Genomic DNA, 16,557 nt, shown 5'->3' on the forward strand with positions numbered 1-16,557 from the left:
TCTATTCAGTGCTTCCTCACCTCTTCCCACAAATCACTTGACAAAACAGATCCACAGAGGACCACATGGAGCCATTTGTCTAACATGTGAAGAGTGGTGTAGGGAGGGACAGTGTTACATAAGTCCTTGTTTACTAGTTCCAGTAAGATCCATCTACTCCCTTCCCATTCCTCCTTCTCTTTATCTCCTCTCCTCGTCTCTTCTGAATGAGGGCACAGACATGCCTGCTGTTTAGCCAGTTATCTGAAATGTGGCCACTGAAGAAATGTCTCCCCAGTCTCCATATTCCAATTACGGATGGTTTCATTTATTATTGTTCAAGCAGTTTTTCTCTGCTTGCCTTTCATATATTTGCCAAAATAGCTCAGCTGCACCATGCACTCTCTATCCTCACAGTGGCCATAGAAGTTGATGGAAATTTCCTCATCAGTGGAGGAGGCCTGCGATCCACATTTAAAGTGGGGAGGATCACCTTCCACTGGGGCCGATGCAACGCCACCTCAGACGGCTCAGAGCACAGTCTAAATGGCATCAAGTTTCCCCTGGAGGTACAGTACGCACACCCCCAGCCATGCACTGTATGGCTGTCAGATTAGGTTTCATCAGAGCACAGAGGAGCTTTAATGTGCCAGGTGTGAGAGGTATTATACACTCTGCACTCCATGATTATGACATGAGTGATGTTGACTCAACTCCCCATTCTGCCATGTCATCACTGTTAATAAATAAAGGTGTTAAATCTGTCTGTCACCAACAATGAGCATCACTGACAAGGCAGTAGCCCTGATATGTCTGTCCAGATCCTAACAGCTTTGTGTGGGTGGTGCAGATGCAGATCTACAGCTATGAGGAGGGGAGCTATAAATCCTTGGACCAGGCCCTGAGGGAAGGAGGCAGAATCACCGCCTTGGCCGTCATGTTTGAGGTTAGTGAGGCTGGGCTCCGTCTCCCAAGTGTAGTTGCTCACTACCATGCATTTAACGTGGGAGCGCCACTGCCAAATGTGAGCCGACCGTATTTGAGTCACCCCTACATGATGCAGAAATACGGTGTTGATATTCGGTAGTATTCCAGTCATATTTTAGTAAGAGCTAATAAATATGCTCTTATTTTTTAATTTTCCAAAATTACACTAGTGACACTACCAAGGTAGTTGCTATCATAGTTAGCAACTATGCTTTGGGGAAACGGACCCCAGATTAATGTGACTTCATTCATTCATTCATTCATTCATGGCCATGCTGATTTTTTATAGGCTAGTAATGTAAGACAAAAGAAATCCACCAATCCATTCAACAAATCCAAGAATGATAAATCCATCATTCTTCAGTCATTGAAAACAGTGTGTGTGTGTGTGTGTGTGTGTGTGTGTGTGTGTGTGTGTGTGTGTGTGTGTGTGTGTGTCGATGGTAGATGAGCTAATTAATGAAATCACCTGTGTTAAATGCACAGGTAACCAATGCATGGTAGGTCTGTTACTTTCTGAAGCCGTATTTGTACACCTCTGTGTGTGTGTGTGTGTGTGTGTATTTGTGAGAGAGAGTGAGAAAGAGCACAAATAGACTCCAGACCTGTCTGTACTAGCTCAGAGAGGTTAGGCACACCCTGCTTTCATGATCAGTATAGTTACCGGAGGCTACTGCTTAGTAATGTGTCACAATCTACAGTTAGCTGACCTATGCTGACCATGCAAACCTCTGCTGATGTCTGTGAATGTCTGCATGTAGCGTTGTCTGCCTGTGTCATTGTACAGTAAATATTTCTTAGGTCACTCATGCCTATTGATTGCTTTACTATACTTTTACACATTTATTTGGAACTGCCATTTCTGCAGTTTGTGGGTTCCAAGTTATATTGTAAGAACACTATTTGTAGACACAATGGCAAAGCATGTGTGTCCGGCTTTCTGAAACACTAATGATAATCTGAAAATGAAGAATGTGGACAAGAAGGATGACTTTTTAAGGTCAAAACTCAAGCTTAGTTATGTCTGGATTTGGAGGACATTTGGCCTCAGTCCCAGGTCTTTTGGCTGCCTCGGTAAGAAAGTGAGGGACATGCTTCTGCCTGTGACTGGGGGATTTGATGGAGTTAGACATGGATGAAGGCATGACTGCCCATACAAAAAAACTAACTTTACTGAGGAAGTTTCCCATATTTTCTGGGGTAGAATTCCTCTTTCATTGCAATTAAGTAAAACATCCTGCTGCCAGAAGCATTATGAAGCTTGGCATATTAACAACCTAAAATCACCATGCAGCATGCATTATAGTTTTGGACATTTAAAGAAACATTTTCTATTTGCTATGCTAATTACAACTTCGCAGCTGGAACAATAAGACATTCATAGTGTAGTGGCTTAACTTCAACCCAAACTTCAAACACCTCTCTCCTTTCAGTGGCCGGCCACTTGTGTTAATTGAAAAATGATCTGCTTATCCTCACAGACAAGTGTTGAAGACAACGACAACTATGTGGCTATAATAGAAGGTGTCAACAGTGTTAGCCGCTATGGTACGTGAAAATATGTTTGCACTCAGAATGCCTCTGTTTAATAAGAGATTAAAGTTAACTTAAATGTAATTAATTTATTTAATGTATTATGCATCTGTTTGTGGTTGGTGTTGTGATTCTCTTTTGGGTTTGCCTCCCCAGGTAAAAGTAGTGAGCTTAGCCCCTTCTCTCTGCTGGGCCTCCTGCCTAACTCCACAGAGAAGTACTTCATTTACAACGGCTCTCTCACTACACCGCCCTGCTCAGAGACAGTAGAGTGGATTGTCTTTAAAAACACCGTCGCCATCTCTGACATACAGGTTCAACAATAACACTTGTTTTCACTCAAGCTGTCTGTCACTCTTCTCCTACTTCTTTCAGTGTGTGTGTTTCGTGTCACGTGTGTGTGTTTGTGTGTTTTTTGTGTGTATGACTACCTGTCTCTGTGTGGATCATTTATTTGTATGTGTGAAAAGGTTGTGATCTGACAGGTCTTACATTGTGTCTGTACAGGAGTCAGTGTTTGCATTATTCTTTGTGCTTGCTCTGTCTGTCCTGGTCATGTTTGGGTATGGGATCTGTTTGTGTGAGGGGCCACCTGTGTTTGAGAGTCTTGTCAGGAGTATTTGTAGAATGTAATGACAACCTGTGGAGACTTGTCAGTCATCAGTGGAGAACTGCCCATGGCCTGACGAATGAGCACACCCACTCACTCACTCATCTCTCCACAAAGCCATTTGCCAGTCACGTCCTATTGATGCTAGTAACCGCAAGCTACCAGTCACGATAACATGTGTGCTAATGAGCAGGTGGTATGATACTCTCTCAGCCATTATTGTCAAAAAGGCAATTCAAAAAGAGCTAGTTTCTGTAAGTGTACAGTATGCCTATATGTTGGGACTTGTTGGGAAGCCAGTTGCACAATTGCTTGCTCTTATTTGAAAGTGCTCAAAGCACTCAGAGATTACGTCACATAACTTTACGTGTCATACTTCAAAGCAGACTAAACTCCTTAATTGTGTGAGTCAGAGGTAAACACACCACGTAATACTATGTCAGGCAGGTGAGGTTAGCCTGGGGTCCTTTTGGCATCTAAGCACTTAGGCAAAGAGTTTCATTAGTCACAGGCCGTCAGAGAGAGACAGGAAGAAGGGAATGGTGTCAGGAGACACACTTGTCACCCAACCTCTCTCACATCTTTGGGTGCATGCTAACGTGTGTTTGTTTCCAGTTCAGTTTGTTTCCTGATGTGTAAATGTTTAAGTAATAATTACAAAACTCTAGAGCAGTTATTAAGTCAGTGATGATAGATACATACTTGGCTAGCTCTGTATTGTTTCTCTGTGGAACTTGTTCCCCCAGTTCTCCCTGTACCAGTTCAGGTGTTCTGTGTTTCAACATGAGTTAGTCCCAGTTTGCATTTAGCCAACTTGTGTGTGTGTGTGTGTGTGTGTGTGTGTGTGTGTGTGTGTGTGTGTGTGTGTGTGTGTGTGTGTGTGTGTGTGTGTGTGTGTGTGTTGCAGCTGGAGGCCTTCTGTGAGGTGATGACTATGCAACAGGCGGGGTATGTAATGCTGATGGACTACCTGCAAAACAACTTCAGAGAGCAGCAGGAGCAGTTCATGGGACAGGTGTTCTCTTCTTACACTGGCACAGAGGAGGTGCCCACGCCCAGTATGTACCGCAACTACACCCCCCCCCCCCCCCCCCCCCCCCCCCACAGACACACACACACACACACACACACACATACACACATGCACCACATCATGGCATACAGCTCTGTGGACATGGTCACATTAGAAACTGACCGTATACTGAGTTGAATTGTGCGTGAAATGTGCCTTATTGTCCTCGTTCAACCTCACTCACGACTCTTTACAGTATGGAAGTCACATGAGCAAATCTTACCCATAATTGCCTTTGTCTACACAAATGCCCATGAAACCGTTTTTCTGTCTGTGCATTCATTATTCTGCAGCCCCCCTCTGGGCACTTTTGCAGTGTGTAAATAGCACAGGCTGTTTTGACCCACTTCCAGCATGCCACACGCAGAGTTGGGCTGGCCAGGCTACTCCCGCTGCACACGTCATGTTAAAGCTGCAGTGCAACATTGATAGGTCAATTTCAGTGCAGGTCAATATCATGTCATTACTCCTCTGATGTAGCGGATTATGGGCATGTGTATCTATGGAGGGAACTAGTCCCTTGCCCTAAAGCTAGCTGTGTGCGTGCCTTACTAACCCTGCCACCTGATTGACTGTTTGGCTGGTGCTTAGACTGGAAACTGTCACTGTGAACTAGTTTACTTAGAGCTTTTCCACTCCACATCCACTAATTCAGAAGAAGTTCATGCTGTCCTTCCACCAAAAGGCAAATGCTACTTTTTCCTGGGCTCAGGTGTTCCCCTCTTTCAGATTGCCTTGTATTTGTTGCATTTTGTTGTTGTGCATATATTGGCCTACATTTGACAACTGCCTCTGTTTTGGAGACTAGAGAAGTAGAGTAGTAGTAGTAAAGCACTTAAAACATGGCATATAAACATGGCATATACGTGTGACTTCTGTGATTCCTCATTGCTCTCCATTAGAGATGGCTGTTGGGAATCTTCAAAAAACGTCTACAGACTTATTATTCTGTTTAATTCTATTTGAACTGTTAATAATGTTGATATGTTTGGCTGTTAATTTGAATGTTTATTCTATTATTTAAAATGTTATTGATATGAGTTGTGATGTGATGTCTGATTTAGTGCACTACTGTCTACACTTCCATGGCTAATATTTGTACACTTTGATTGCTTTATATCTCTTGAGATGACAACAGTTTATATTGCTGCCAATCGGCTCCTGTCCCATCAGTCATCACCCGGATGGACACGTACAGTATCTCTGACATGCAAGGAAGGGGATTTTCCATGTAGACTTTCTCGCTGCCCTATTTTCTCAGGGGTCATGTTGTTCTGCTCTGAGTTAGTGGAACACGCAAACACAGATCTGTGGAGCATGTATACACAAAGTCTGTTGGCTTTGAGCCTCCTGCATCCTCCTGTAGAATTGAAGTCTGATTTGTCGGAGTGCCTGTGTCAAGGCCACACCCTCTGGTGGCCTGCACTGCCCTCCTGTGTTGAAAGAGGGAGGGTCATGTAATGTGTGTTTTAGGACCATTTATCAAAATCATGACCATGTAATGAGAGGATCCCTCAACAAGTTGACACATTTTCTTTTGCTCTTATTCAAAAAGCACTCCACTTCACTCACGCTTACATTTGCCACTTACTCATTCACAGGGCTTTTGACCAATCGCCCCTGAAATGTAGTTGGTCAGAGACAGCAGACACACACAAAGTGAATTTCCTCTTGGGGATCAATAAAGTATCTATCTAACTATCTATCTATCTATCTATCTATCTATCTATCTATTTATCTATCTATCTATCTATCTATCTATCTATCTATCTATCTAACTGCTATGGAGCAGGAATTGAAGTGAGCTGATAATGTACCAACCTTTTGCAGTGTGAGTCAGACTCCCAAGTGTTTTTCTGACTCATAGTGACCAGCCAGAAAAATACAGGTTGTTTGCAGATTATTGATCTTTTACACATGAAAATTATCAATGGGATTTGAACACATTAATCTCTACCTGACATGCCCTGTAGCACAAACTTCATATCATAGAACTAGAGAAAACTCTTCCCCTGGTCTTACTCAAACACAACACCACTGAGTACTCTCCCCCTGGTCTTACTCAAACACAAGCCCACTGAGTACTCTGAGGTTCTAATGGCTCTTGCTCCTCTCCAGTCTGCAGCTCAGAGCCCGAGAACGTCCAGGCGGAACCGCACAACTACACCAGCCTGCTGGTGATCTGGGAGCGGCCGCGAGCTGTGTATGATGCCAACATTGAGAGGTACTCTGTCACCTACCGCATGACACAGAGGGATGACACACCCGGCATAGAGTACCTGACCGATGGAGACCAGGATGTGGTAAGCATGTTATCTCCGGCTCTCACAACTATTCACACTTATTCCATGGTTTATGTGCTTAGATATTGTAACAACAATTATTGTAACAACATTACAAACAACAACAAACTACAAGCACACTGGGTAGAGCTCTAGTCAGTAACTCAGAAGAGTCCACAAAAGTATATAGTACCACTTCACGTGACTACCAAATTGATAAGTCAATAATTAAAGCAGGCAGTCCATAAATGCAGCATGTACAATGTAGTGTACTTCATGTTCACATGCTGTCATACCTGTGGCATGTACTGTATTCATCAGACAGGAAACTGTAGATGTTTTTGGTGGGGTGCCCTCTGTAATGTAGATGTTTTTGGTGGGGTTTCCTCTCTAAACTTTCTTCCGAATGCCACTAGGGGGCGATTCTCCAGGACCTGATGGCCAACACCAGCTATGTGATACAGGTTGTGGCGGTGTGCACCAATGGTCTATACGGCCGCATGAGCGACCAGCTGATCGTGGACATGCCTGTGGATGACCCTGGTAAGACTGACTGAGCCCACCAATGCTGTCTCAGTGGAGACTGATTTCATAACCCCTGCCTCTTTCCCAAAACCTTTCTTTGTGTTCAACTCTAAAGCAATATCTTGCAGTTAAGCATCATTACTCATAGGATTATCTGTTGCAAACAGTCTCTGTACCTTAGATCATGACTCCTGAAACTGACGAGCCAATGAATTTTAGAAAGCAGTTCAATGAGTGCCTCAAAGTTGAAAGTTTCATAAATACCTTTCATATGATCAGAAAAGGTATATGGCCAGATGGCTTTGATCCTTTGACCAAGCAAATGATATAATTGAAGACTACTAACTAGTTGGGGGGATCAAATTGAATGATGTGGTTCCCCGACTAGCACTAAGCATGTGAGATGTGCCCTGTGATTGCTGTCTCTAATTGAGCACAGACACCTCTTCTTTCACTCTCTTTTCTCCTCTGTTATCGAGTGCCACGTAGACTCACAGGTGCATGTGTACATTGCACTTGTTCTCGTACTGTATTCAGTCCTCCGTACTGTTTGCCTTTCAGTGTTGGTTTGCTCTGTAGTTCTTCCATGCGGGGCAGCACGCTTTCTGTAGCTTCTATGAAGAAAATATTGCATGCCCTTTATTACTGCTTTTTAAGAAATAAGGTTATTTTGAGCTAATCATGCCAATGGCTGTTTGCTTATTGTTTGCTTATATGTAGCATCTGTTTAAGTTGGGATTTGGTCAAATATTCTGTAATTTCTGTCTATTGCTGATAATAAACTAATATGACTTGGTAAAACTGCTGTGCATCCTATTTCAGTGTCCATGTGCATGGGTGTGGTGTTTCTCACCAGATCTTGTGGAGCATATTTTCTTTCGGTTCTAAGAAAGTTTGGCAGATGGTGGATGGGGTAGGTGTGCCTCTTGTGCACTGATAGGTTCCCCTCAGGCGTTGAGAACGTGGTCGTGTGCCATGGCACCTCCCTCCCTCAGACAGATATCTCCTGGAACTCTCGTCAGTCCATTTTGAGCGTGTCCTCCAACCTGATGCCATTTCACGGTCTCAGTCCCTCTCGCCCCGTGCTTCATAAACTCATCCGTCCGTCCACCATGACCCCCATTCTGTGTAACCTCTGTCACCCGTCCAGCAGGTAAGCGCCGCTGAGTGGCCCTCAGCTCTCTGCGTGGTGTGTGTGGACAGCCGTGGGCTTGCATGAGGGTTTCCACGCTCCTCCCGTACTGCTCTTGTGTGACCTCAACCAAGCCTGCACTGACCCAGTCACACCTCCTCACTGTGTGTTTCACCCACTCACCCCGTGGGACCCCCACTCACAACATGCTGTGCAGAATGCCTCCCTGTCCAGATCTAAAGCTGTCTGTCAGAATATAGATCTCTCTCCCTCTCTCTCTCTCTCTCTCTCTCTCTCTCTCTCTCTCTCTGTCTCCTTTTTTCTGTTTCTCTTTCTTCCTTTCACCTGATGTTTGAACCAACAACATATTCCATATTCACAAAGACCTTTTCCATTTAAACACAAGTTGGAATATGACCTATATTAAGTCCCTGGAAACAAAAGTAGTGTTAAATGTTGACCCTAATGATCAGTCTGTGAATAAAGAGCACTAAAATGACTCTAAGTGCTTTTGCACCTATTTAAATCTGTTCCTGACACAAGTGATTTCTCATAAACACAAAATGGTGGACTCTTCTCGGAGGTTTTGTTTGTATGTGTACGTGTGCTGCTCTGTGTGGATGCATACACACAGTTTTCCATGATCTCTCCCAAAATTCTGTTTCCATAAACTATCCTGCTGTTATAACATATAATCTGTGTTTGTAGTAATACTGTTTCCTTTTGTGTTAGGGTATGGTAATGGATATTAACATTAACATTAACATTAACTTTAGTTCTTATTAAATATTAATATATATTCATTAAATATTGAGTATTTTAACAGTTCTACATTTTCTTTCAGAGACAGACCCTGATCCTGATGAATCATTTGACTTTGAAGAGGTAAACATGAAATTCTAAATTGGTTTGTAATGGTAGGTAGAACAGGTAGAAATGAGCAGAAATCAATATGCAGCATATTCTGCACTGGTCTCTCTGCAAATCAGTCAAATTAGCATGAGTAACATGAAAGAATGAAGAGCATGAAGATTGATCAGATAGAGTTTAAACTGAAGAAGAAGTATAATAAAATATCAAGCCCATGTGCTTAAATCTCCATTATTCTATGAATACATATGATGTATATCTTCTCCTTTCTCCTCTGTCTATGTGTGTGTGTTCTCAAGGACTACCAGCCCAACCCATTTGGGGTCAAGCCCAGTGATGTGCCTGTCAGAATCATTACAACCTCTCCCTCACTGACCACAACACCCAGTCAGGCCACCACCCCACAGCTCACTGGACTCAGTGTCCAAGGAGAGGGGCGCAGGGGCCAGAGCTCTCCAAAGCGACCCGACCTACAGCCCATCCTCACCACCGCCCCACCAGCAGAGGGCAGTAGCAGCCCTGGAGACCCAGAGGTCCCCGTCGTTGAGATCCTTAGTTCTAGCACGCGTGCTTACACTCCAGTGACCACATCTACTTCCAACATGTTTGAAGTTACGACTACAACTGCCACTGTGGACGTGAAAGAAGCGGCTGTCCCGGTTACTGCTTCCGGAGGAGGCAGCGGTCAGCACACCACAGTGATTCCACTAGAGATTCCAATGGTGGTCACTCCCATGTCCTCGTACCCTGATGTCTCTCTCCGGCCCACTAGCCGTGGTGCATATCTCCCCACCACCACCACCACCACCACCACCACTGCTGCCTTCGGCCGCGTCCCCCTGAGGAGCACCCAGCCGGTGTTTAATGGTGAGAGCCCAGCTCCTGCACTGCCCTCTCTGTGTGGCCCCTCGGCCCCCTCCCCCTGTCTGCATGCCAGCCCTGTGTCTGCGCCGCCTCCCCCCAGTACTGTGCCAGTCTTGTCCAAGTCCCCTCCCAGTCAGGAGCTCCTGCATGACCTCTCTGTGCTGCTGTCCCGTGACGCCACTGTCCCCTCCACCTCCACCACTGCCCACCCCCTCCTACCCTCCAACCCCTCCCCCCCTCCTTCTTCCCCCCCCGTGTCTCTCGGGTCAACAGGCCTGATTTCCAGCTGTAGTTGTGGTGATGACAGAGGTGGTGCTGTTAAGGAAGGGGATGATGTTTGTGGTGAGGCCATGTCTCTGGGTTCCTCTACGCTGCTCCTGGGTGTTCCGCCGGTAACGTATCACGAGACTCTCCCACTCCACACGTCACTCGACCCCTCTGCCGTGGGGGCGCAGTGGCCTGACTCAGACAGGCTTTCTCTTCTTCCCTCTTCGCCTCTGGCCACTGCATTCGCACTGAGCTCTCTCACGTCCCTCCAGCCGTCCCTCCCACTGTCCAGTGACTCCCTGGCGGAGGCTGCGTCCCTCTCCGGCAGCCTGGGGGACTCGATGGCGGAGTGGGCGGACTCGTCCGTGCTAGCCCTGCATGCCCCCAGTGGGAGCCCTCTGCATGCCTCCTCTCTCTTCCAGCTGCTCTCCAGCCTGCCTGCAGGCGGCGACTCGAGTGGCCCGCCGCTCTACTCCTCCACTAGTCTTCTAGAACCTTCTTCTCTGTCTTTCTCTTCGGCCTCCGGCGCTGAGCCCCAGCTGCTGTCTCTGTCCACTGCTGCTCCTCTCTGTGGCTCCCAGGCCTGTAGTGACCCGCTTGTTTCTGTTGCAGCCACCAGCCCTGTGTACAGCCAGACCCCCCCACCCCTGGGCGCCTCCTCCACACCTCCCACCCCCTCAGCCCCGCTCCCCCCCGCCTCGCCCTCTCAGGCTCTGGGCCCGGGGGCCCCGCTGGCCACGGAGGGGCCGCTGGAGAGCAGCGCTTCTGGCTGGGCCCCCGTGGACCAGGAGTGGGAGCGGGGCCAGGCCTCGGCCTCAGCCTCAGGTGAGGAGAGCACGCTTCCCTACCCCTTCCCCTCCGCACCTCCCTCCCCTGCCAGCGCCCACGAGGAGCCGGACGACAGCGACGACGGCCACTCCTCCTCGTTCTACTTCGAGAACGAGAGCGTGACCGAGAGTGCCATCACCACGGTGATGAGTGGGCAGGCTTGGGCCGCGGGGGTGGGGGACGAGGAGAGCGGCTCGGGGCAGGAGAGCCTGACCGACAGCGAGACGTCCTCGGATTTCAGCATTCCCGAGCGAATCGAGAGGGACTCAGAGGAGGAGGAGGAGGAGCCAGTAGCAGGTAAAAATCATGCAGCTCTGACCAGCACAGGTCCTTATCTCATCAAGAGGGCCCCTGTGTCCGAGGGGCAGTGCAGATGACCAAGTGAAGACGTCAGCATCCTGGTCAGACTGCTTCCCTGTCCAGTGAACCACACAGAAATACTCAGGAGCTTTTGGGTAACAGAAAGCAACTAACCAATCATAAATGCCTGTTCAACCAGCTTAATTTCAACTTTCTGCTAAAGCACGGTGGCCGTAGAGGAAGGTCAACTCATCTAAACATGGAGACCTGCAACAGGATCATTTTTGCTTTTTTAGTCCTCATACAAAAAAAGCACAACTTCTGTGAAGAAGCATTTTATCATAATCATCTTTCCTTGGTCTGTTTTTTTTTGTATTAACATTTTATATTACCATCAAACGCAATCTAATCCAGCATGTCTGTACCTTTGTCATCATGCAATCCTGGTTGCAAGGGCAGGTATTCCGTTTTCCATCGTCCACTCATGCATCAGTGTTGATACAGCATTCTTTATACAGTCACTTTATTCATCTGCATCACTATGGTTTGGAATGCCAGTGATATGAATGAGCACTGACTAAACAAACAGCTTTTTCCATCATACTCATGGGTACATATGGGATAAAACGAGTTCATATTCATATTGTCTCATACTCATAAGGTTTGAGAAATGTGGTTATTACATATTATTTCGAATGACAGCATTGTATTGCAGTTATCAACCTTTCACATGGGCCCAAACAATTCTTTTCCTGCCCTAGTCTGCTAAAATTTTTAAAAGACAAAAAAAAAACTTTGAAAATAAGCTCTGATTAAGTGGAACATCATTCAAATTAATGAAGTAGCTTTCTAAGATTTACCCTCATATTGTACTGTGTGTTCTGGCATGCTCTGTGATGTGGTGAAACACATTTTTAAGAATGTCCAGCAGGTGGCAGGAGAACTCCATCTGTACACATGGAATAGAGCATTCAGTAACTCTAAATTTAGTTTGGTCATTAAGAGAACTAATGATTCACACTGGGAATAGAGGAACTTGATCAATTAGATGTTATCCTTGTTAGATTGTTTTTGCCTCCGCAATGAAGATTTTTTGAGTTTTGCTATGAGGGCTTAGGTAGACAGATCCTGTGATTTGATGTCAGAACGGGATGACAGCTGGTCGTGCTGTTTGTTGGTTGGTTTATGACAGATACAGTGTCTTAATCTGAGAAATGAAATCGCTGGGATGATTGATGACCTCTGCTCCATCTTATATCAGGCAGGGGCCACTAGCAGATGAGAGGTTAAACAAACAGATTACAATAACCTATTGGCAGCTTTTAACATCCTGTAGATAATGAGAAATGGCCTAAGAGTATTGGTTTAGATTGATGCTGTATGTTCTACTTACAGTTGTAAAAATATTCCCACTGGTGCCTGATGCCAGATTTATTTTTGAACTAAATGTAATTTTTCTAGAAGGAAAATCTTTTAATTGCAACGTCACAATACAGGCCAGTTAGAGTTCAAGTAGATTTAATGTGTGATATTACTATTGTACAATGACAACATGGAAATGGGAAGGTTCAGCATGTGAAAAGTGCAGTTTGTTCAAATGAGTGCCTTAGTGATGGCAAATGCTCTGTTTTACACCTTCCGAGGAGTTCTCATGTTAAGTTAGTTACGACATAGGGGATGGTCTTCCTGTCCCCCTCAAACAGTATCTCTGCACTACTACCAGTGGCGTGTACATTAGGGGCTTGCATGTCTGATAGTGTGCACTGTCACAGGGGCAGTCAGGTGTAGTCTGTGTCTAAAGGCCCATTGGTAACTCAGGAGAGGATTGTTTCTGTGCTCCTATGTTCCCTCATACCCTCTATACCCCCCAGCATTTCCCCTCAGCCAGCTCGCTCCCTTTCCCCTATTCTCCCACCCCAGCATGTGTGACATGTCCAGCAAGGTCACTGTGGTAGAAACAGGGTCTCTAAAAGTTTCTGAATTTACTATAGCAACAGTTCGCTGAGCTTGTGAGGTGATATCTTGAATTTCCCCTTGGGGATCAATAAAGTATCTATCTATCTATCTATCTATCTATCTATCTATCTATCTATCTATCTATCTATCTATCTATAAGGCAGCATTGGAGACATTCAGACGTTCAAGCACCCTTGTTGTGAGATGTTCAAAAAAATAGCCACATACTGCATAATTACCAAACTGAGTAGAAAAAACTATGATGAGACAATGATTTATAAAATACCCGGCATGCATTCTTATAGCAGTTATTTGAGTGAGATGCATATACACTGTGTCTGTTCACCAGACTACCATTGTTTTCCTTCTTGTTATACATTTCGTCTGAGTGAATAGCGTTACAAGAAATATAGTGTATAGTGTAATTACACTTTGTGTATTTAGTTACAAGGTGTCTCAGATGTAGTTAAGATGCAGTTATGTTTAAGATTAGTATTTTGAAATATCCTCTGTTCTCTATTGCTCTGAGCAACTGCATATGTGAGCTAGTAAGAGACTAGGTGTCTGTATTTTTGTCATGTCATAAGCTGTTTCAAGCACAACTGGCAATTCACTATGTACATAAGTTAACATAACATATGTGTATACTGGTAACACCAAGGGTAACAACTGATAAGATGAAGGGTGTCTACTTTACTTTTAAGTTGAGGTGGTTAGTGTATTGGCTAAGGGTAGAGGGGTCTAAATCATACTTAGAAATCATAGGGGTTAGAAAGACAAGGAGCTGACGGTAATCTATTTAGGGATGATCAACTTTCATTTGTAAAGAGTTCTCCTGTTTGGTAAATTGATAACATTTATGATTCTGTCTAATATTTTGCTTGCTGTTCTTTCCCTGTTTCAGTGTAGTGGTTAGGTAAACGGTACAGAAAGGGTTTGCATGTACCAACACCGCATATCTTACTGTACCTCCCTCTCTCTCTCCCTCCCTCTCTCTCTTTCTCTCTCTCTCTTTCTCTCTGCCTCTGTCTGTTTTAAGAGGCCAGTAACAGTAGCCATGAGTCTCGGGTGGCTTTGGCAGGCAGTTTGGATCGCCAAAGGAAAGCAGTGGTGCCATTGGCTGTGGTGTCCACCCTCACACTGGTTGGGTTAATTGTACTTGTGGGCATCCTCATCTACTGGAGGTGAGAACACACACACACACACACACACACACACACACACACACACACACAAACACACACACACACAATCACACTGTGGGTGGGGTGGGGGGTGGTGGTCGTGGTGGTCGTGGTGGTGGTGGTGGTGGTGGGGGGGGGGGGGGGGGTTGAAGGGTCACCCAGCCTCTTAAAACACTGATATTTGTCTGTCTTCCTGGGATTCCTAATCTCTTAAATCCCAGGGCCAATCCACTCCTGTGGCCCCAAGTGAGGACACCAACAAAATCCTTGACAAACAACACCTACTGTACGCCTACCAGCAGAATGATGCTTCAGATCTCACAGTGTGGCAGAATAGCTTATGTCTAACATACAGGCTGTATAGCAGGGGACCACTTTTCAAACATGTACAAAACATTACGAGTAAAATTAATGTAGCAAAATCAACATGTAAACTTTTAGTGGTTAGAATAATAATATTGATGTGGTGTTTTTATCTTAACATTTATAGATGCATTTAAGCTGTTATTGACTGAAGCAGCCATGTTTTCCATGGTTGCTGGGCATATTCTCAAATCCAACTGTGAAATAAGCAACTTTGGAAATCCTATCAAAAGGCTAGTATTTAGAGTGTAAGTGAGCAAGCCCCACGGGATTGTACATTTTCATTCTGTCCTTACACGTTGAGCTTGGAAACATGTCTTGCCCTGTCTCACGTTTGTTGTTGAACTGTGAAGACTGTTAACGTTAAGCTGGTAATCTTGGAGCTGGGAGATTAAGACCCAGCTTGATTTGTTTGTGTCTTGGCGTTGGACTGAGGGAACTGAAGCGTGCGCTGAAAAAGGGGCCACACTAGATTGCATCCGAGACATGTTGTAGCCATGTAAGATGCTGTGGATTTCAGTAATATGCTTCATGTTCTTGCCTTGTTCCTGACAGTAGACACGGTGCTCATTTGGGGACTCTGCAGCTGTGCTTTTGATGTGAGCTCCAGTTGTGTCTTAAAACGCCTACATTTAATCTGTGGGACAATTTTGTGGTGTTTAATCCTTAAGACGAAGTTGTTCACCAAAATATATTATGGTTGATGCTTTAAAAAAGCTATTGGGGATTTAATAAAAACATCTTTTTTGCATTTGTGTTTTTTCCTGATTAAAGCATACATATTGGGTGTATGCTTTTTAATTTCACAAAACAGTGATGTTTCACCTCAGTTTTCAAGGGCCCTCTGTCATGACTGTAAATAATGTCAAGATACAGTTCCATGCCAGGCTGAGAGAGGGGAAGGGAAAGGCAGAGACTGGATGGACATGTGTGGACACTAGCTCCCTCAGATCTTCTGAATGCTGCCGTTTCTCTTTGCAGGAAGTGTTTTCAGACCGCTCATTTTTACATAGAAGACAGCACATCACCAAGAGTTGTGTCCACACCACCTTCACCCTTAATGACCCCCACAGGTAAAACACAGACAGTGCTTTCAGGCACACATATGCATCCCCGCGCAATACGAATGCAAACTACAGGAAGTATGTGTTGTATTGATGTCACTGATGTTTGCAGCTTTTAAAAACCTACCTTCTTATCAATCTCAGACATTTTTTGCTAGATGACTAAATGTATTTGTTCCTCAGATGAGCACCAGGCACTCTCAGTGAAGGATTTTGTCAAACATGTAGAAGAGCTTCACAATACAAATTCTTTTTCTCGTGAATTTGAGGTGGGTTCTCATTGTGGTTTATACACACACACACACACACACACACACACACACACACACTCTCTCTCTCTCTCTCTCTCTCTCTTTCTCTCTCTCGCTCTCTCACACACACACACACACACACACACACACACACACACACACACACACACACACACACTATCCAAGATGATATTAGGTGAAGAATCAAGTGGTCTGATTTGTGAGAAAACTACAGTCAATTAGACACAGTGGTTAATTATGTGTTAGGGTGTACTCACACTGGGCACGGTTCACTTGTACCATGGCAGAGTACGGTTCTCTCCCGTTCTTGGTCTGCACTCACACTGCATACTATCAAACTGTACCCAGGAAAACGTACTTGGGTATGGCGTAGTGTGAGTACGCCCTTACTGCATTCTCAACTTAAGTAAGAGTGTCTCACAATTATCTCATCTTGTGGGTCATAATGTTTGAGGTTGTATAGCTTCAA

At 45.0% G+C, this 16,557-nt stretch overlaps 1 protein-coding gene across 5 annotated transcripts in view; it reads left to right on the forward strand.

Annotated features, from left to right (window-relative positions):
* Positions 1-16,557, forward strand: part of ptprz1a (protein tyrosine phosphatase receptor type Z1a) — a 46,719-nt gene that overhangs the window by 23,077 nt on the left and 7,085 nt on the right. For 3 of the 5 annotated variants that reach the window (XM_042109055.1, XM_042109056.1, XM_042109057.1), the window contains exons 4-15: positions 397-548; positions 830-925; positions 2,448-2,514; positions 2,656-2,813; positions 4,017-4,167; positions 6,300-6,484; positions 6,880-7,006; positions 8,965-9,005; positions 9,290-11,246; positions 14,245-14,389; positions 15,734-15,825; positions 16,000-16,085. In XM_042109055.1, coding sequence (XP_041964989.1) covers positions 397-548; positions 830-925; positions 2,448-2,514; positions 2,656-2,813; positions 4,017-4,167; positions 6,300-6,484; positions 6,880-7,006; positions 8,965-9,005; positions 9,290-11,246; positions 14,245-14,389; positions 15,734-15,825; positions 16,000-16,085 — 3,257 coding nt within the window. The remainder of the gene's footprint in view (positions 1-396; positions 549-829; positions 926-2,447; positions 2,515-2,655; positions 2,814-4,016; positions 4,168-6,299; positions 6,485-6,879; positions 7,007-8,964; positions 9,006-9,289; positions 11,247-14,244; positions 14,390-15,733; positions 15,826-15,999; positions 16,086-16,557) is intronic. The other 2 variants (XM_042109058.1, XM_042109059.1) reach the window with 2 other exon arrangements.

This window comes from Alosa sapidissima, chromosome 11 (assembly GCF_018492685.1).
Source record: "Alosa sapidissima isolate fAloSap1 chromosome 11, fAloSap1.pri, whole genome shotgun sequence".
Classification (NCBI taxonomy): Eukaryota; Metazoa; Chordata; class Actinopteri; order Clupeiformes; family Clupeidae; genus Alosa; species Alosa sapidissima.